Consider the following 21,850-nt stretch of genomic DNA (forward strand, 5'->3'; position numbering starts at 1 on the left):
CATACAAACATTAAGGTCCATGTCCCATTTAAAATTTTATAAGTATTCAATCAAAATCTTCATCTCTGTGCTGGTTGGATATGAAGTACAGATGATCTCTAATTCATTTGGAATTGAGGAATGTAGCATCGCCCTGCGTTGTGTAGATCGATCAGAGATCTCTTGAAATACTAGATTCCCTCGGCCATCTGTCTATCTCCCTTTCACCCACCCACCCCCCCCCCCTCACACACACACACTATAGTTGTGAACATACACACCCACCTGCACGCATAATCTGTGTTTTCGAGTTTAATCACGGCAGGGTAGGTTCTACTAAAATGGAGGCAGATACAGTGACGTACAGAAAGGTGGGGGGGGGGGGGGGCTGGAGGGCTCTCACACCCCAACAATTTTCACGACCAAAAAATAAAAACAAAGAGCAAGGAAAGAGAGAAGGGTAAAGTATATCATTTTCTGAATGTTATGTCAAAATCTATCACAATAAAATGGGATTTGTGTAGTAAGAATGTCGCAGTTTTTGCTCACTCCTTTCGCTCGCTCACATTTTTCTTTTATAAACTTTTCGCGATATACCATATCATTACGTCACTAGGCAGGGTTTAGACCCCCCCCCCACCTTTATGATTTTTCGGTTTTCTGAAAGAGGAGGTGGGCGAGTAAGTTAATGGAACCCAAAGGGATTACAGTTCTTGGTCGTTTTAACGCTCATATTACTAATCGAGACCATCTTTAGGCTGCCCCCCCCCCCATCAAAATATCCTGACGCAGCCCCTTTCCCATCCCCCCCCCCCCTCCTCCCTCACGAAGCTCTTTCTTTCTCTTTCTCTCCCTAGCTCCCTCCCCATCTTTATTTCCCTCTCTAGTAGTGTACACGTGTACCAGCTTGTGTAAATTGTTTTCAGGCAGATTTGTTGACACAGCTGAAGTATCCGTGATTCAAGATCTCGAGCAGAAACGCTCGAGATGTTATTTATTCTTGATTAAACAAAATGTTATATTTTAATAAAGGTCACTGCCATGATTGCTTAGGGTGTTTTTTTTTCAAGTAGGCCTATACTGAAATTATTTTCTCTTTCCCAAATGCGTGAAATATCTCGTGATATATTTGATAGATGGTAAGTTTCTTTTTGGCATAACTCTCTTCCCTTGTTGTGGCTAAGCATTATTTTGTAAAACATTCAATGAAACACTCACACATACGCGCATCCATTCACCTCCAGACTCACATGCATACTTGTAAATACCGTCTACCGCGCGTGGACTGAAATTTTAACTTTAAATTTAATTTTAAACATTGTAGATTAAATGCCTTGCTCACGGGCATAGGTGCCGCGGCCGGGGATCGAACCCTGGACTTTACATGTATAGCCAGGCGCCTTAGACAATTCGGCCACGGCACCTCCACACACTTTTTTTCAACACACATACACACCCTACCATACGCACACTCCCACAAAGATAAAAGCCCTGGTTATTTCGGGTCGAAGGACGTATACAAAGGGTTTTGTTTCACAGGTTGCAAATTAAATTGTTCAAGAACAATCTTTTGGCCTTGAAAAGCGACTGAACTGATTACGATCGAGGGTGTTTGAAATAATATAAATAGATCGATTTAGTCTACACTTTGACTGTATGTTGTTGACAATCTGAAAAAAAATGGTTCTGAACCTGCTAACAGAAAATAACAATGACACTAACATAATGATAACCATGATATTAATAGTTATCATAAGTATAACAATAATTATGATAAAACAGTGGTAATAACCGCAGCAATAAGTAAATGAAAGAAAAAAACTAAACCTCGGATAATAGTCACTTTGTGCACGCCTGAAATTACATTCTCAGCCTCCATGATTATATTTGACCTTTCCAAACGTTATTTAACTGGGTAAAACATGCAGTCTACTCTGCGTACTGAACTCTGTGTGTTTTACTCTCAAACATAAGAGGCATATGCAACAACACTGGCGCTTTTAGGGTATTTCAATTATGGAGGGGGCATCTTAAAGATCTTAAACATCTTAAAGATGAATCAATTTTCTGCTCTTTTGAATTACATGATTATTGGACAATTAAATTACCCTTTAAATCCTCTTTCTTTTTTTCTTCCTATTCCCCTCTCTTTTTCTCCTCTTTTTGCACTATTTTAAAAATTATAGGGGGCATGCAGTCTTCCCTTACCCCTGAAGCACGTACCGCCCCTTTATTGCACCCAACATACAGAAAGCTCTCAGACCATGATGAATTTTCTCGTTAACTTCCCCCACTAACATTAAAGGAATTTGATTTTGCCTATTTCATGCAGGCGCCTCTCGCTCATATCTCAAGCGACTCCCAAAGGAGGAGTTTGTGATTGGTGTCGTCAACACCAGAAACTAAATCTACAAAAGAAGGGGTGGAGATAAACTAGCAAGGGTAATTATGAAAAAAAAAACGAATCGTTCCCGTAAACGTATTGAAGTTTGTAATAGATAGATTCAGTGGCGAAGCTATCGCGGCTATTTGCCTCACGTAGTGGAATTGTTGGGCTTATGTACAGCCTCAGTCAGGTGCGTCGATTTCAATGGGAGGGGGCTAGATGTTTTTCCGGCAAATTAATCAATGATGCCAAGCCGAAAATTACATTTCATCCAGTCACCCCCCCCCCCGCCCATGTGTACATGCTGTGAATTTGAATTAATTATCAAACCCTGATCAGTGGAACGTTTTTATTGTTTAACCGATTGTCTTGTGTCACTTGATTTTTTTTATGTTTGCGAGTGAGCAAAACGAGCAAGCTAAACATTTCCATAAAATTATGCTATTGCCGTCGAACAAAATATTTTTTTTCAAACAAAAAACAAAAGAAATAGTGATTGGGGCCATCATCAACTTTCCCATTTGCATGTCACTTAGTTGTGCATATCACTGGGGTTTTTTTTTTTTTAAATAAGTAAAACTTGAAGATATCATAACTTAATTTACATCCGATTTTGATGAAATTTTCAGCCTTATGCTAGTTTGATTTGCCTCTATTATTCAAATCAACTTTTTTCTGGTGTGGACTTGACCTTTAAAGACTCACGTTCGAGTTCCTCTCCGTTCATGAATAAAAGCGTTTTTTTAATATTATCATTATTATTCCTTCTGTATTAAGACTATGTTTTATGTGCTGACTCTCCATGGAAAAACGCAATAGTGTATCTACATTTTTTCAGATATTAAGCATTTTATGTTTTTACAAAGCTGCCCAAAACTACTTTATTTCTCAGTATTCCATTATCATCCAATTGTAGAGTATATACATATATATGTATATAAAGATATATATATACATATATATATGTGTGTGTGTGTGTGTGTGTGCCTATTTCAACCTCCCTCCCCCCCCCCCCCCACCCCAAACCAATATTGTTGATGGTTTATTTTAGATATATTGGTGAAAATGTAGATACTTGAGGAAGGTCGATGAAAATGCTCGATTTCCCCATGGAAAAAACACAGTATCTGCATAGATTATATAGAATTCCGTTTAGTTTTATTATCACTTACTCAGTCCATATTGCTTCATTACCATGAAATAATGAATGAGTGTGCAATTCTAGGGAAAATAATAGCTAAGAAATATGGAGGGCGTCCTCTGTGGAAAAGTCCGCCGAAATGATCAAAAATTGTACAAAACATTCGTGTAAAGTTTGTATTTAACAAGTCTCCTGAGTTGCTGTGTATATCTATCATAACTCTTAAGTTTGTACTTAGATTTGTATGTATTTACTAGCTTATGAAAAACTGGGACACCCTTTACGAACTATGGTGCCCTCTGTAACAAAATTCCAAACTTCATGGGACACTTTTCATGAAGTTTGGGACCACAGATGGTGCCCATGTTGGTAGAGGGCGCCCTGTTTGTTTTAAGCCGGGAGCTTACGTATACGTAAGATCGTATCTCTGTGTTTTAAGCTTTTATTTTTATTATTATTAAAACAAAATAAAAATCCCCTTGAATTACACATTGACAAATAATTTCTCAGTAATAAAAAATATTACAGTTTCGAAAGGGTATGAAAGAATGAAATAAAATGCTTAATATCTCAACTTGTGCAAAATATAGATGTTGCTAATAAGTTCAGTGTAGATACTGCGTTTGGCAGTTACTGAAAAGTGGCTTTACCAATAGAAATTCTGAAAAAAAAAGATGTGTTATGTGAAAAGGGATGGTTTACTAACTACTTTGGTGAAAGAAAAGCAAAATCAAAGACCCAGTACCTAAACATGAGCATGCACAGGCATACATGCATTCACGTATATAGCTATATAGGCCATCCCCCCCCCCCCCCTTTGAAGTCCTCATTAGACCACTGACCACCGCAACTCTCATTGTCAACAAAACCAAGTACCAATAGCCTTTCTAGCGCGATGCATCTGGGGGTCTTAAGAATGTTTGACCGGGGAGGGGACGACAATATGAGTGATCTCTTTTACACTCCTGTTAAGGAATTTTTTTTTTGTATTTCAATAAAGAAAAAAGAAGCCTTCTTCTTACCTTTATGCTCTCTTCGATATTACCGTCAATATTAATTCTGTTTAAATTCCTAGATGCGCAAAAGCTAATTGGCCATCATGAAAAAAAAGTAAAGACATTTTGGAACATTAAGCCCTTTAAAAGGGGATTGTCCTTTCCCCTCCCCGTTCTCTTCTTACCACCAAATATATCGCACAAGACCCAGGTAGCCATACCACTGCATTGTCCCAACCATCATGACCATCTTTTTTTTCCAGAAACACTCAATACATATCTCCCCGATGGATTAAGCGCATAGTGATGAATGTACAAAAAAAGTATGAGCTATATTTTTGCAAACAAAATGACAACAAGCCGAAGTATTACCGAAAATGTGGCATTATGTTGAACAAACATTTTAGAATATATTGAAAGGGTGGGCATTTTGCACCTCTTCAACGATGTGCCATAACATTCATTGCTTCCTAAGAGAAGTGTTGAAATATTATACCTACAAGGAAATGATTAGCATTTGAGAAATGTCCGGTACTATTCAATTAGTAACCAGGATAACAGGAACTTTTAGACATTTTTGTATATAGTATTTCACTTCCATATGAAGAATCGATGAGAAAATACTTAAAGAAGGATAAAGGATGCCGTGATTAAAAATCTGGTTTTTGTTTACATTAGGGTTTATATTTTACTTTCTGTTAACAATTATTGAATTTATAATGTTAAACACAACTCATCATCGGGACTTATGCCGTCTGCAGGATGAAAGGTCTTACATTAAAAACAGTACATACATAAAACCATTCTGTCAACTTGCCTTCAGAGGTAATACATCATCAAAGGACTATCTGGTTGTGCTTAACTAGAGTTGAAATCATGGCAAACGGCTCAAGAATATATTTCTTGCTCCTCACTTGTCTCCTGGTTACTTTGTCCCTTCAACTATCTAATGTTCATGACCGTCATTTACCGACGAGATCACCAACGGGATCATCAAAGGAACATCGATGTGACCAAAGCTTCACACGAAAAACGGCTTCTTGTCGGAATAGAGGCCTGAACAGTGTTCCTCAAAATCTTTCTCAGGATATCGAGGTACTTGATTTAGGACATAATAATATCACCAGGCTTTTGAATGTCTCGTTTGAATTATACCCTCTTATCAATAACTTGGACATTTCTTCTAACAATATAAGAATAATAGAATCGGCCGCATTTTACCCTCTGAAGGACTTAACATCCCTCTATCTTGACTACAACCCTGACCTTGTGCTTCCAGAAACAGGGGTTTTCATGATGTCTCATCGGCTTTCTATTCTTGATTTACTGGGATCTAAGCTGAAATCGCTTCCAAATGATATCTTTAAATACAGCCAACATCTAGGTCTGGTAGAAATGTCGTTCAACCAGATTTCCACTGTCAATGTAACTTACTGCGGCATGGCGAATACGGTAGCAATGACTGGTAATGAAATACACAACCTTACACTGAGTGAGTTCATTTTTACGTGCCAGACGTCTTCCTTAGATCTGAAGGGAAACCCAATTCAAACAGTTGACCCCGATGTAATTTCATCGCTGCACGTTCGCTCGTTGGAACTCGGTGATTACCCTTTGAGTGACGACGTTGTGACAAACTGTATCCTCGGAGTTTCAAAATCAAGCATCAAACAACTGAAGATTTTAAGAGGTTCTCTTGGTGCTTTTCCTGTAGGTTTCTTCGATCCACTGCTTGATTATCCCATGTATGTTCTTGACTTAGGAAAAAATCACCTGACTGGCCTTCATCCGATGGTTTTCTCGAACTTGACACAACTAATGGAATTGAGAATTTATGAAAACGCTCTCTCTATTCCAGAAATTCGACCAGATTTTTTCACGGGAATGAAAGCGTTGACGGTACTAGTTTTACCGGAGAACCAAATCAGGCAAATAAATCCTCACAATCAGACTTGGTCGTTGAAACTATCAGAGATTTACCTGATGGGAAATCTCATTTCAGAAATATCAGCCTACACATTTCGTGGATTGAAGAATTTGACAACCTTAGATATGAGCTCAAACAAATACCTTTCCGTCTTTGAACTGACGGACGAGTCTGGACTTGACAGCATTCACACCGTCTCCTTGTCTGAAAGTCGCATATCTGTTCTAGCATTAAAAACCCCTTCTCTCAAATCACTTTCTATGAACTATATTCGTTATTACTTTCCCCCCTTGCGGCCTGGTGAATCCTTTCAACATTTACAATCCCTTAATAAGTTAAACATGGCAGATTCTGCGATTAACCAGATATGGGATGCGACGACTAACACGTCCCTTTTCGACGGGTTATTGAATCTTAATTACTTGATTTTGAGTAATAACCCATCCCTGTCACTAGTTGATATACCGCCTGGAGTATTTCAGCGACTTTCTGCTTTAAAAGAGCTTAGCCTAGCAAACTGCTTCATCAAAACACTACATCCTCTCGTTTTTTCGGGATTAGGATCGCTTCAAAAGTTAGATTTGCATGGAAACAACATCCAGCATCTTAATGGCGGTATACTCTATATGTTGGAACAAGTAGAAAGTATCGACTTATATGGAAATCAGATCTCTTACATCGAGGAAGTAACGTTCTCTAACAACGGGAAGCTTCACAGTCTCTCATTGGCCAACAACAGATTGACACGTCTCAACCAAAGCACTTTTAAGCCGTTGTTTTCATCAATTTCATCACTTGATCTATCAAAGAACCCAATCAACTGCAACTGTGATCTCAAGTGGCTGGTTGATTTGGTCAATAAACGCCTACACTTGATAAACAAAGACAAAACCATCTGTTCGTCAGCCTCTCTTGCCCATCTTCGTGAGAAAAAGCTTCTCGATTTTGATGCAGATAAACTTTGTACAATAAACATTGGCATCATTTCAATAATTCCATTAGCAGTGGTCTGTTTCAGTGTTGTTACCATCTTGGTCTGTCGTAACAAGTGGCAGTTGAAGTACAAAATATTTCTCTTGAGACTGGCTGTTCTGGGATACAAAGAAAAACAGGATGCTCGAGAGCACGACGACTATGACTATGACATGAACGTCATTTTCTACGACGGCGACGAAGAATGGATTCAGGATCATCTACGACCTGCTCTCGAAGAACACCTTCCACAGTTTCAGAGGAACTTGTTTGGTGATGAAGACCTTGTCCCAGGCATGCATTACTTAGATTCCGTAGATTACGTAGTGACCCATAGTTACAAGACTGTAATCGTGCTCAGTAGAGCTGCTGTTCGTGATCACTGGTTCATTCTCAAGTTCCGTACGGCCATGGACCACGTGAGTGACACACAGACGGAATTCGTTTTGGTGGTCTTTCTTGAAGACATCCCAGATGACGAACTACCCTTCTTGGTGAGGTTGTATCTCAGTGATGGCAGGCCTTATATCCACTGGACAGAAGATGCGAGAGGACAAGGCTATTTCTGGAATGAACTATCCAAAAACTTGACAGTTAATTTAAGGATGAATGATATGATCCCGAATGAATAGCGTCTGGTTAAAAAGTTGTTTTACATGTTTTTTTTTTACTTATCGCTAATTTATGGATATAGGTTGGGGTCTTTTCGATTATCGAAATGGTTTCAAGAGTGACATACGTAACCGAAACAACGTGGAAAAGAAAAAATGATTTTTTTTTTGTTTTGTTTTTTTTGATAAACACGTTTGAAAATACACGAACATATACAATATGATATGATTATTCAATCACCGTCATCACATTTCTACCAAGTATGATATTAATTACGTGTATATAGTCATGCCAAAGCAGAGGTCTGGAAACGATTTTGAACTGGGGGTGCTGTTTTTTTTTTTACAAGTTTAATAATGATAGTGATAAAAGTTTTCGATACAAAATAAGGAGGGGATGTTGTTCAAATTCAGCATATACAAACCTGATTTCCAAGGGATGCTGCCTATGATGTACGCATTACCCCCATGCAGACAAAATCCTGAGGGTGCTTTCAAGAGTGCTTCAGCAGTATTTGGCTTCAGCACTCCTATATCACCTCCGCTTCACAGGGCCATGTGCCAAAGGCCCGTGTATATAGACCTGTCGCTCAAAAGCTCGGCACAACTTTCCGAACCATTAATTGTGATGTAAAACGTCAGTGTGGCGCAAAAAGAATGTTGCAAGGGCCACATGGTTCGACCTATATAGATGGGTTCCGTGAGGCGGTATACACTTCGTAATTCCGAAGGTTCTTTATTCCGAAACCGTACCTATACCTCGATGTTCGTTAATCCGAAAACGTATAAGGGTTCGTTAATTCGAATATTTGTGGCGTTATTCCGAAGGTTCGATAATCTGAAAACGGAATAAGGTTCGATGTTCTGAAGGTTCGTTAATCCGAAAACAAAATAAGGTTCGTTAGTCCGAAAACGTAATAAAGTATCGTTAATCATTTCGTTTTCGGACTAACGAACCTTCGGAATTACGAACCTCACTTTGTTTTCGGACTAACGAACCTTCGGAATTACGAAACCTCATTTCGTTTTCGGACTAACGAACGTTCGGAATTACGAACCTTTGGAAATACGAACCTTCGGAATAACAAATCTTCGGAATATCCGAACCTTCGGAATAACTGAGCTTCGGAATTACGAATGTATGCGCCGTGAGGTAACCGTAAATTAGAGTCTTATAAAAGAAACCTGAGCGACCGAGCGATTTCTTTTAGAGGGTAAACTTATCATATAATGGAATAACGTTAATTCATTTTGCAAAAGAAGTTAATTCTGAATGAAACAATATAGTCTATACGAGGAAATATCTGAAAAGTGTAAACATAGACAAGAGTTTGGAAGAAATCGATTTAAACAATCGGTATACGTTAGGTCTATCACAATAAAAAATTAAAAAATAAAAATAAAACAAAATGTGATAATGTTATGGATGTCAATGCACTGAATTTGAATTGAGTATATATTTCCCTTTTTATGCTACGGAATGGAGGTTTTCGACAAACAAAACCATTAAATACAATAAAGGTGGTAACCAAGAAGTAGTTTTTCGTTGAATTCTCAGATTTTATCAGATTTTCATAAAAAGCACATTTTTGTTGTTATTATTATTACTTTTACTGTTATCAATATTATCATTATTAGTAGGCCTAATATTATTATGATAGTTATTATATTTTATTGAAATGTGAATAAAATCTTCAATTGAAATATTCAACTTGTAATGATTATGCATTACCCCGGGACAGGGGTGGGTCCAGGTTTTTTTAAAGGGGGGGCACATATTTCTGAGGAAAAATTTGACAAGCAAAAAAAAGTTTTTTTTTTTAAAAATTAAGGATATTCTATCCCCCAAAAAATGACAATTCTATCCCCCCAAAAATGACAAGGAAAGAAAAGAGATGTACTTACAAGGGGGGGGGGCACATTTCTGTTTTAACGGCATTTTTACATTACAAATTTTAATTCTCAAAGGGGGGGCATGGGCGGGCTTTGCCCCCCCCCCCCCGGATCCACCAGTGCCTCTGGAGTACCCCCTTAAAGCCGATGTCACATCTCCATTTTCCTTTTATGTTATTACAAGTCATGATTGCTAATTTTTTCTTACATGTGTAAATAATATGTCTCAAACATATTGGAGTAAGTTGTAGCAATGAATATCTAATGCATTAAAGCAGTTGTCACTCCAATCTTTTTTAGTTCTTGAAGGAAAAAACTTTATATAATAAAATACAAAAGAATAAGTGGGGATATGATATCTACATTTTTCTCATTGAATATTCATGAGGACATGCAAAGATCTGTTTCAGTGGAATAATGCAAATGTAAGAATGTCATTAATTTGTTATTTCTTGTTCGATTTTGGACAATTTTTTCAGTGTTTTGTTTTGTCTAATTTGTGTTTATCTGCTTAAATCATATTATCTTTATCCTGGAGTACCCCTTTCAAGGTCAGATTTACCCCAGAAAAATGTTGATATGAATGAATATTAAAAAATCAAACTAGCAAAACGCTGAAAATTTCATCCAAATCTAATGTAAAATAAGAAAATTATGACATTTTTTTTACAAAACAGTAATATGCACAACTCAGAAAATTATGACATTTTTTTTACAAAACAGTAATATGCACAACTCAGTGAGACGGTCGATAATGTCCCTCTCTTTTTCTTCAGTTTTCTATTTCTATTGAATTATTCAATATTTCCCATTTTACATATTTGACAATAAGGCCCAACTTGACTGAACCATGTATAATAATTCCGCATGTTCATTGGAGAAATAATCGTTGTTTTACTTGACAATGAGGAGAAAATTAGAATATTTCACATTTCATACAAAATACAAAAGAAAGTAGCAAGTGGATGACATCATCAGTGTCCTCATTTCCCTACCGACCATGATGTGCATATTAATTGTTTTTTTTATTAAGCAAAACTTTAAAATGTCATAACTTTCTCTTTTTTATTCAAATCTATATTTGCTGGAGTGGACTTGTCATAATAATAATATCACATTGGAAGGCGTATAGTATATCATAGAGTTAGATAGGCTAAGCTCTATAATATGAGCTCGTTGAAATTAAGGGGCAGATATTTTCTGACAACTAAAAAGGCTAAGGACCCCCGTAAGTACCACTACCATTATTGGAACGCTTTCCCTAAACTATACACAACAAAAAAAGTAAGTCCCCCTAAATCAAATTGTTGTAAGTTTTGAACGGAATTATTTTGAGATATGATATTTCGTAGGTGGTTTTCTACTCTCATAAGGCAACTCCTGGGGAAAAAATTGATTGATTTTTCATGATAAGAATGTGAAATTAGTTCCAATAAAATGGAATCAAAGTCATGATATTCGGCTTGTGACTTTTGAAAAGTGACATTTTTTTCCTTCTGATAGTACTCACTGAAGCATGACATAAGATACGTCCATAACATTTCCTCAGAGGGTAGCTTATAAAATTACCTATATACACGCTCATGTAAAAATATATTAAAAACTCGCATTGGTTCAGAAATTATTGATGTTTGTTCAAGGGGGACTTACTTTTTGTGTTTTGTATATAACGAAAATCACATATGACGGTGATCAGTTGTAGTCGGCCTACGTATTAATATACTGACAAATATTAAGGCCATAGCCCAGGATCATAGCATGTAGGTCAGTCAATTTCGAATAAAACCTAACTCGTCAAGAGGTATATTTTAGAGGTAGGCCTAGTTCATGTGGAGATGACTGCTTACTTGGAAGTAAAATATTCGGTTTACTGTAAGAAAAAAGTTGCGACTAGAACCACATTTTGTCCCGTATTTGGAACCCTATACAATAATTACTAGCGAAAATGAAATGATATTCAAAATGGCGGTAAAATAAACGGTGAACACCCATCATTCGCTTTCGGGGAGGGGTAAATTTTGAAGAAAAATAAATGTCATCTATTAAAAAAAAAACTTTTTATTCTTTTTCATCCTGTATTTTATCAAATATCTGTGTCTGACGGTTAAAGTGGTTTCATTCAATATAAATAAACAATTACAAGATGGTTTTCATGCACTAATATGATACTAGTAATCATGATGATCATTCACTTCTATTCGTTTCCAATACTTGCCATAATTATTATTCATCATAATTATGAAAATGTTCCACTGTAAATTATTACTGGATCAGGATATGCCCCCCCCCCCGGTTCGACATCCATGGTCTCTTATAGTTTTAAAATCCTTAAAAACTATTCATGATTTTCATCAAATTATTCAGCTCAGTAGGAAAACTTAAAAAGAGATTGTCTGTTTGGGGCACAATAAGTTTTAAGCCTTTATCGCCCTTGTATGAAAAATAAAACAAATAAAAACATGCCGAGAAATTTGAACTAATCTATACCAAAAAGTACAAAGATATAATACTACTTCACCTTATTCAAAATGTGGGCTGATATTAAAAGCCTCCGCACACCTGACGACTGATCCACGATCCGATCTCGGAACAAGTCTCAATTTGCTTATTTTATGAAAATGTAAAATAGGGTAACTCTTTATATGAGGCAGGGGCGGATCGAGGATTCCCCCCCCCCAAAAAAAAAGGGGGCACATTTTTCAAAATTTAAGGTCATTTCTTGCGCAAAAAAAAGACAAGCCCCCCCCCAAAAAAAAAAATAAGGGGGAAAATAGGTCCTCACTTTGCCCCCTCCCCCCGTTTCGCCAGTGATTCGAGGTTCCCAAATCAATATAAGAATACTACTACTAGTCTAAGGATGTTGTATGATTGCAAGCCTTTATTTTTTGGGGAAAAAGGCAAATTGGTAAATCGTATGGTGCGATGGTCTTATTTTCTAAGGGATGATGAATCAGTCCGAATCATTCATTGTGCATGTACTGTGACGTCATGCGCAAGCCTACGCGAGTGCGCGGGCGCGCGCGTACGGTACGCGCGTACAGCTGTAACGTAAAAAAATGGAACGTCCGGTAATTCATCAGACATCAGGCCAGGGCCAAGACCAAGTTCGGTCGATGCTATAAATTGTCACTTAGATATGCCCAATTTGTCGAATTCACAAGGTGATGTGAGCCATATGGTTCCATATTCATAAACGTTTCGGTTTGCTGAATATGAGCTGCTGTACGGTAGTTTATCCGCAAATGTTGTTGTAAACTGTCTTGGCTGCTAACGACAACGTCTAATTTGGATCAGCCGGGCCGGTGGTACGGCCAGGGGCCGCAGCGGCCGGCGGGGGTGCTGTTGGACAGTTGGTGTGGGGGATCTCTGGTCTCTGGACAATCATCAATTACGAGGTGAGGAGAGGTAGATTCTTTGATCTAAAATTAAAAAGTTAATCCTGTTGACCCACTGGTGGATCCAGGGGGCACAGCCAGCCCGTGCCCCCTCCCCATTTAAGAGGTACCGTACGGTACCTGAAAGTGAAGACTTTCTTTTTTTGGGGGGGGGCTTGTCGATTTTTTTGGCGGACGAATTCCCCTTAACAATTTTCCTCGGGAAAATGTGCCCCCCCCCCCTTCGAGAAACCCTGGATCTGTCCGTGTGTTGACCCCAATCAATCACTTGTTCTAAATACAGTCTTCGACTAGGCCTAGATCTACTTAAGACAAAGTTTTAACGATGTGTTAACATAAACAAAAGGAAAAATTTGCACACGCTAGTGAGTACGGTAGTGGTACCCAGTTGTTGTGTGTCCGGATGATCAATTGTTGAAAGTCATTTGGAAAAATATAAAGGCAAAGTTTCATCAATTTTCAGTCCAAAACGTTCGGAAATATTATCGAGAACAAAGATGATTACAACTATTGAGTTCATATTTTTAGTGTAATCCAATGACAAACAAGAAGGCTTCAAAAATATAGTGTCCGGACACCCGACCCCCCCCCCCCCCCACATCCTACTGGGGGTAGAGACGAGTTTTTGTTTTATATAACTATTTATCGAGACATTGAAGACTGGAAATGAAAGTGAAACGCTCAGTCGCTCACTAACTAACTGCTCAGGCACCAAAACATATCAAGTCCTAACGTTTATTAACTTACTACCGGTAACGTAAAGTCAATCCTTATCTAGGTCTAACGTTATCCTAGGCTAGTATTACTACTCACTGGACTAGATCTAGTAGTAGTAATAGCAGGGAAGCTATTATTTATAGTTATCTTAGGCATTGAAGAAAGGCGACAGTAGACTAACAAATTTGACTGGGTCTAGACCCAGGACTCAGTCTCAGGGCGTCAGTTCACTTTTTTTTACTGCCAACGTATAAAACTGTTAGTGTTAGTGTTACATATAGCTTAATTGAATGATTGATTTTATTCGGCAAGTCACCATAACCTACACAGTAGCATTATTCATCAAAAACAACAGGCAATGGGATAACCCTCGATCGAAAGCTTATTCCAGTGCGGGGTCCTTATTTACAGTGGCACTGCAGTGCAGCGGGGTCATAAATGAATAGAATTAACGTGAGACCTAGATATAAACAATAGAATAGATATAGATCCATCTGGTAGAAGACATCCAATACAGTTAGTTCAGATCTACGTTAGATAATAGTACGAATTGGCTTATCAAGAACTGAGTGAGACGGAGAGGGAGAGAGAGAGTCAGAAAGAAAGAGGGAGGGGTTGTGAGGAGTGGGTTTTTTTGTAACATATTTATTCAGGATAAAGATAAAATGTGATCAGCCAAAGGCTGTTTTACATCGTGGTCCTAACACACACACACACCCACACACACGATATTTATACAAAGCACAATATCAAAAAGAGGTAATGACATGTAACGACTAAAATGGCTCAACAATATGAAAAGTTCATTGAATGGTCTGACCTCGAAGGATAAACAAGATAAAAGCAAAGAGAAGGAAGAAAGACAAGAGCGGGGATAAATAGAGAGGGGAGACTCGGAGATCGAGACGTAATAATAAGGGGTCGGTCAATTACAGAACAATACATGTAATATCATAAAAGGACAAATTTGAAATAACGGCATTTAAATGTACATGTATACGCTTAAAAACTTCGAGAGAATTCGCATTCTAAATATCAAATGGAAGGTTATTCCAAAACCTAAAACAACTCTTAAAACATTCGAGAGTGGGCTTTTGTAAAACGACATTCAGCGTATTGGCAAGTCTAGTATTAAAAGAGTGTCTTTCAAAGATCATTTCCTCTTCATTACACATTCGGACTAGGGCCTTTCCATGAAAACCGTTATACATGTACATACAAGCTAAAAAGTAATCACGTCTGCTATCAAGGGTTTGTCATTTAAATTACAATAAAAATTGCCGGTTACTACGCGTGCAGCCCTTTTCTGCAATCCTAAAAGTGTAATCCTGTGATGTGAAGAGCAGTTTCCCCATGCGGAATAAGAATAATCAAATGTTTGGTCATATGGTACATTCATACATTTTATTCCAAATTTCAGTGCTCAAAAATTTACTTATTTTCAATGTAAATATCTGATAACTTAATGATTTATTTAAATATTTTATATGAGCATCCCAGCATAGTTTATAGTCTTACATGATGCCTAGGTATCTTATACTTTGTATTTGTTCAATGATTTCATTATTAATATGAACCTTCAATTTAAGATCATTATCATTCCTTACGTTATTGGTCAAAATCATAACATTACTTTTTTCGCATTAATCCTTAATCTGTTATAGTAATACCATTCATTAATAGTATTCAAATCTGCCTGAAGCTTGGATGTTATGACATTAATATCTTTATAAGACACATACCACATCATCAGCGTATATATTACATGTGCAATTCCTTAAACAATCTGTAATACAGGTGTATCATTTATAAATACAAAAATAGATAAAGGGCGGGACCAAAAATACTAGCCTGAAGAATTCCTATATTTCTTTTTTGTTTTAGATTGTTTACCTTGAGAAAAAAATGTTTTTTTTGTCTAAAAGGAAGCTTTTAAACCAAAAAGAGCTCAGTGTCAGAAATGCCATAATCGTTCATTTTAGAGAAATACATGTAGGTTATGGTCGATACAATCAAAACATTTAGAAATATCAAGGAAACATGCACCAACTTTCCCTTTTTTATTAAAAGAGTCGTATCAATCATCAATAATTCTATGGAAACAAGTTAGTTGAAATATTTGGCAAGAAGGCGTATTGGACAATATAAATGAGATCGTTTGTAAATGAAATCAAAATTGGGATGGAACTTCATTTTCAACTAATTTAGCGATATGACATAGAACAAAATTGGTCTATAATTGAAAATGCCATTTGTGCCACCTTTACTTTTATAAACCGGTCTAGTTCTTAAGAATTTCCAATCATAAGGGAACATTCCAGATGTCAAACTTCCGTTAAACAAGTCATTTAAATATTAATAAAAGAAAATGAAATGCGAAGTAATTTAGTATTAGGTCTAAAATATAAAGACTACTCTGATCAGACAAAATAGAAAAAAATAAGTATTTTCAGGAGTAATTGGTATGAAGGTGAGTATAAAATACTGGTTGGATGATTCCATGAAAAAGCATGGTGAAGTTTCCGAAATTTGTTTTCCAGCTTTCACGAAAAAAAATTAATAATTTATCTCTATCCAAAGTCGATATTAGGATAGAGTCTTTTTTTTGGGTCTCTACCCGTAATGGTGGAGGGCTCCAAGATCTAGTCTAGGCTTAGACATAACTATTCAGACCTTAAATTTCAATAATTTAGGGCATGGCCAATGTATTTGTTTTATCATACAACACAAATGACCACACACAAAAAAAAGAAGGGCACCAGAATATCTAAGGCCAGTAAGAGTGGAAATGAGATGAGGCCAGGAAATAGGGTCATGTCCTGGCTTGGATGGTCTTGGAATTGGAGATGGATTAATTTGAGCCATTGTTATATATTATTGGTTCTATGGTGTTTAAAAAAATTGTGTGTTTTTGTGTCTGTTATTTTGGGGAATAGATATTCTCGAAAATAATCACTACTACGGCAATTTTATCTAATCAACCCAATTACGCGGCCCCTCCCTGTGAATTTTACGTTTTCTTTTCTACCTCCCAGTTTATACGTACTCTTCTACAGGCCAACCATTCAACCTCTTCAATGAGTCTGGAGAAAGAATTCATGAGTGCAGAAACTCTCTCTGTGCTGCGTGATCAGTTTTCACCCCGTAAGTCAAACATTGGGGAGAAGGAATGAACCAGGGGTCTGTTGCATAAAACTTTTTACATGAGAAAACTCTGGTAAAAACTGAAAACTAAGGTTAGTCTGATTTCTGCCATTGACTTTAACACAGGGCAAAAACTCCGGTAAAAACAACCTGAGTTTTCTCAGGTAAAAAGTTTTATGCAACGGGCCCCTGGGTCATTGTTAGCCCATAACCCTGGCAGGGGCTGGAGCTATTAATTGTCTTTGCTGAACATTATATAAATGTGAGCAATGCGTCTGATGCAGCGAGACTGTTGGGTGCGAAAATCACATAAAAATAGTCACTCTTTGTAGTCTCGCCACATCAGACGTATCACTTGTGTTCTCATGCCAAAATCAGACTCGTAATTTTAACAAATTACTATTAGTTGCACTGTTGCAGCCTCCGCGTAGATTAAAGGCGAGGGTAATTGTTACGGCCCAAGAGATCTGGGCCCCGTTACACAAAGGTTAGCGATTAATTGCTAATTTTTGTGTTTCAGGACCCTGGGCTATATCATGAAGAGATTAATTACCTGCGACATTTTGTACACGATTTACCTTACTTATTTCCCTCCTTTTTTAATTTTAAATTGACGTTCTTACTTTTTTAGGGCAATGTATATTGGTCAATAATTTTATACATACAATCTTATTGTAACATTATGACTTAGGAAATAGAATTTGTTCTTAATCTTAGAGGCACTAAATTTTCTACAAGCTCTGCGTCTTTTTGGTGTCTCATGTTTTCTACATCATATCAAACTATCTAATTTGTATATATTTCTAACTTTGATCCTCAATTCACTTCAATTTGTAAATACAATTTTGTAATGTTTTATAGTATATTCTTTAATTATTAATTTGACCTGAGAAATGAAAACGCTTGAACTGAAACTGAAACGTACGCTTAATTGAATAATTAATTATGTTGAGGGTGCTGTTGTAATCCCAGAACAGATACGCTCTGTTTAATCTGCCAATCATGTATTGAACAGTGTCTTCTCTCTTTATAATAAAATAGCCTAATCTTCTCATTCTTATAAAGCAGAGTGTCGGTAATCGATTGGCAAATGAAGTAGGCCGAAATTCAAGCATAAAAGTTACCATTATGGTAACTTTGCCATCCAATGGTATCTTCCCTGAAATCATTGATTCTGATTGGCTGTTGATAATCGTTACCATGGTAGTTACATGTACCACTGGATGGCAAAGTTACCATATAATGGTAACCTTTATGCAACATGGCTCAGACATTACAAATTACATGATGTCAGGGGGTGGGTTCCCCTCCCTCTATCCTGTCCATCTTTCTTGTTTCCTAGTTTTCTTCTATGGAATCCAACATGAATTGTCCTTTTTGTTTTTATTTTATTCATTTAGATTTTCGTGTAGATCGTGAAAGCCTTGCACCTATACTCAATATCTTTAACAAATTAAAGGTAAGTAGCACTCCAACAATTTACACGATTGATAGCGAAGCAGTTATACATGTACGTGTACATCTTAAACTAATGACAAAAGGTTAGCCTTAACAAGGAATGAGGCTTTGTCATATTTATTAAAACTTTATATGTTACGACAGAAAAATCTTTATTTTGCCGAGGAATCTCGGGGAAGACTATTATATGCGAAGTCGGGAAATAATCACGGGGAAAATATCGATATGAGCGTGGCATGGTGTGTTTACGGTGTAATAATCTACTTAAAATTGAGGGAACGTTTTTTAACAAATCAGCAACAGACGATTGAAAAGAGATAACTCTTCGTGACTCGTGCTGTGCTCTGGTTAATCTTTAAGGTCAAGTCCACCTCAGAAAAATGTTGATTTGAATCAATACAGAAAAATCAGACAAGCACAATGCTGAAAATTTCATCAAAATCGGATGTAAAATAAGAAAGTTATGACATTTCAAAGTTTCGCTTATTTTCAACAAAATAGTTACATGAACGAGCCAGTTACATCCAAATGAGAGAGTCGATGATGTCACTCACTATTTCTTTTGTTTTTTATTGTTTGAATTATACAATATTTCAATTTTTACGAATTTGACGATTAGGACCTCCTTGCCTGAAGCACAAAATGTTAAAATAATGGAATTCCACGTGTTCAGGGAGGAATGAAACTTCATTTCACATGACAATGACGAGAAAATAAAAAAAAATCATATTTCATATAATAAAATACAAAAGAAATAGTGAGTGAGTGATGTCATCAACTCTCTCATTTGGATGTAACTGGTTCGTTCATATAACTATTTTGTTGAAAATTAGCGAAACTTTAAAATGCCATAACTTTCTTATTTTACATCCGATTTTGATGAAATTTTCAGAGTTATGCTTGTTGATTTTTCTCTTTTTATTCAAATCAAGTTTTTGTTGGGGTGGACTTGTCCTTTAAAACTTTCCTGAAAATGTACCATTTTTTTCCCCGAGTTGGAACTCGCGGAAGCTCGCAGGGACTCGTACACCCAACTCGGCTCTGTGTGAACAATGCATAACATGTTTAAGAGGTTTTATTCACAATTGTTTCAGTTGTAAGATTTACATCAAAAGCAGCTGGAATTACATTTTTTTTGACCAATAAAAAAAAGATATTTTACCTACATACATGTATTGCCGCGCATGTTTATATTCAGAGCCCCTCTTGAGTCAGAATGGTGTTATCAACGAATAATATTGTTATCTATATTTATATGGCCCGGAATGGACCACTCTTTGTTTTATTTTTCATTCCCGATTATATAAAGAATACGATACCAGACGAAACTTACCGTCAAGTTGTTGGGCTATTGGTACAGTTCGACACTTCAAAGACCAAGGAGAAACTTTACAAGAACGTAGGTATTTTAATTATTATTCTATTATCATTATTTTATTCTCATGCATTTATTGGATGTAAACTACAAGATAGGTCAGTTCACAAAGGGTGATAAATACATTATGATTATGATGGAAATGATGCAGGTTGGCAGAGTTCCGAGTAGCTTCACATTTTTAAATTACCAAGTTCTTTGCTATTTTATTGGATATGTTGGAATGGCGTAGCCGCCTTTTCCTACAAACATGACAAAGCCTTTCTGTTCAAGAAAAGATGACAAAATATAGAACAAACTGAGGCCCTCATGGAAAGATAGTATTATCGTGATGTCGTTTTACAAACAATTCATTTTTTTTACTAATTTTTTTTTACTATTAGCTTATTTTGTTTTTCATTTGACAGATCCTCGTTGAAAATCGATTACTTCATATTTTGAGAGAATATGACGGCCTCCGATTCGAATTTCTAGATATACTAAACGACATGGAAAACAATGAAGATCACCCTCTGAACGCTGAACCAAACAAGTGGTAATTAGCTAAGTTAAATGTAAAAGACATTTTCCACATATTGTAACGATCTACGTGTAGATGAACAGAATACATTGTGATCTAACTAATGGAGCCGTCACATTTTCCTTAGGGTGGTCATACGCGAGTCGAAAAAAATGCCTTTTAATAATTAAATCATGATTTTTTTACTACAAGCTTCGAACGCAGTCAAATTAATATGGTTTACTTGTTTATTCGATGGTTACTCTAATAATGGACTTTACAAAATTTGTTTTTAAAAAAATGCTTAATTTATTGAAAACATATATTTAAGTAAACGTTGCTTAAAATTGTAAACATGTTAAACACTTATTTTAGCTGTTAGACAACTGCTGTAAAGTTCATGTTGTAAGCAGCGTTGCATAAAAAAATAAAGGGCTCTTTCCTGTGAATAGAATATATAAAACAGCTTGTCTTCGACTCGACGTGTGGCACGATATGGAAAATGAAACTTCAACATAACAAAAATAACAACAATAAACGAAATGTTCTTGATTATAATGGGCCTACTTACATTTTATGAGGTGCTCCTCCAAGAAAATATGAAGTTTTCTCATCGAGGAGCTGCTTGTAGATGTACGACGTACCCGCAACAAAACTCGATATATATGAAGGGTCGAAAACATATTGGTGATGGATGTTCTTGTTACTCTTAACCACTACCAAGGCAATTTGTCATGGCCGTTTTGTTGACACCTCTTTACTGCCTTCACCGAGAAATGACTCCCATAGGATCTGTTGATAATTGGTGTCGTCAAATAAAGTTTCAGAGTGCGGCGCTCTCTCGGAGATAGCAATGCATTTATATTAGGGGTGTGCAGCGACGCTGTAGACTGTGTCACTTTGTTAAAATACTGCCTCGTTATTGACTATCGACGATAGGCCTATTTTAGAAAAAAATATTTTGCCCCCCCCCTAAAAAAAGAAAAGAAGTATAATTGCATAATATTTATTAGAATACACGTAGCTTTAGCGTTTTTAAAACGCCACGAATACGTGTAGATTAAAAAGTGATCGATTCATCACATTTGTGTGAAAATTAGTCAAGATATGCAGTATGGTAATGTGATTGTTTTATTTTTTCGAGGATTGTTATCTAAGAAAATATCTTGAAAATATAATACATGTAATTTTCTGATGAGAATGTGACCTGGGCCCCGTCCTACAAAGAGTTATGATTGATCCAATCACTCGTAACTTTATGGAAATCCATTAGTATCATGATTTTATTCGACTGGAAATTCACAAAAATGTCCTATGTAAACAAGGAAAAACTCACCAAATTTGTCAAGAAATCAATT

The 21,850-nt window shown here is 36.6% G+C and overlaps 2 protein-coding genes across 2 annotated transcripts in view; both read left to right on the forward strand.

Moving 5' to 3' along the window:
• The window catches only part of LOC121415869, a 37,273-nt gene that overhangs the window by 7,014 nt on the left and 8,409 nt on the right, over positions 1-21,850 (forward strand). The window contains exons 2-5 of the mRNA XM_041609245.1: positions 17,052-17,160; positions 18,561-18,619; positions 19,928-20,017; positions 20,401-20,528. Coding sequence (XP_041465179.1) covers positions 17,094-17,160; positions 18,561-18,619; positions 19,928-20,017; positions 20,401-20,528 — 344 coding nt within the window. The 5' untranslated portion in view covers positions 17,052-17,093. The remainder of the gene's footprint in view (positions 1-17,051; positions 17,161-18,560; positions 18,620-19,927; positions 20,018-20,400; positions 20,529-21,850) is intronic.
• LOC121415868 (slit homolog 1 protein-like) lies at positions 5,271-8,061 on the forward strand. The gene has a single exon (XM_041609244.1). It carries the CDS (start codon positions 5,378-5,380, stop codon positions 8,030-8,032), a length of 2,655 nt encoding a protein of 884 aa, XP_041465178.1. The 5' UTR covers positions 5,271-5,377; the 3' UTR covers positions 8,033-8,061.

The sequence above is a fragment of the Lytechinus variegatus genome, chromosome 5 (assembly GCF_018143015.1).
Source record: "Lytechinus variegatus isolate NC3 chromosome 5, Lvar_3.0, whole genome shotgun sequence".
Lineage (NCBI taxonomy): Eukaryota > Metazoa > Echinodermata > Echinoidea > Temnopleuroida > Toxopneustidae > Lytechinus > Lytechinus variegatus.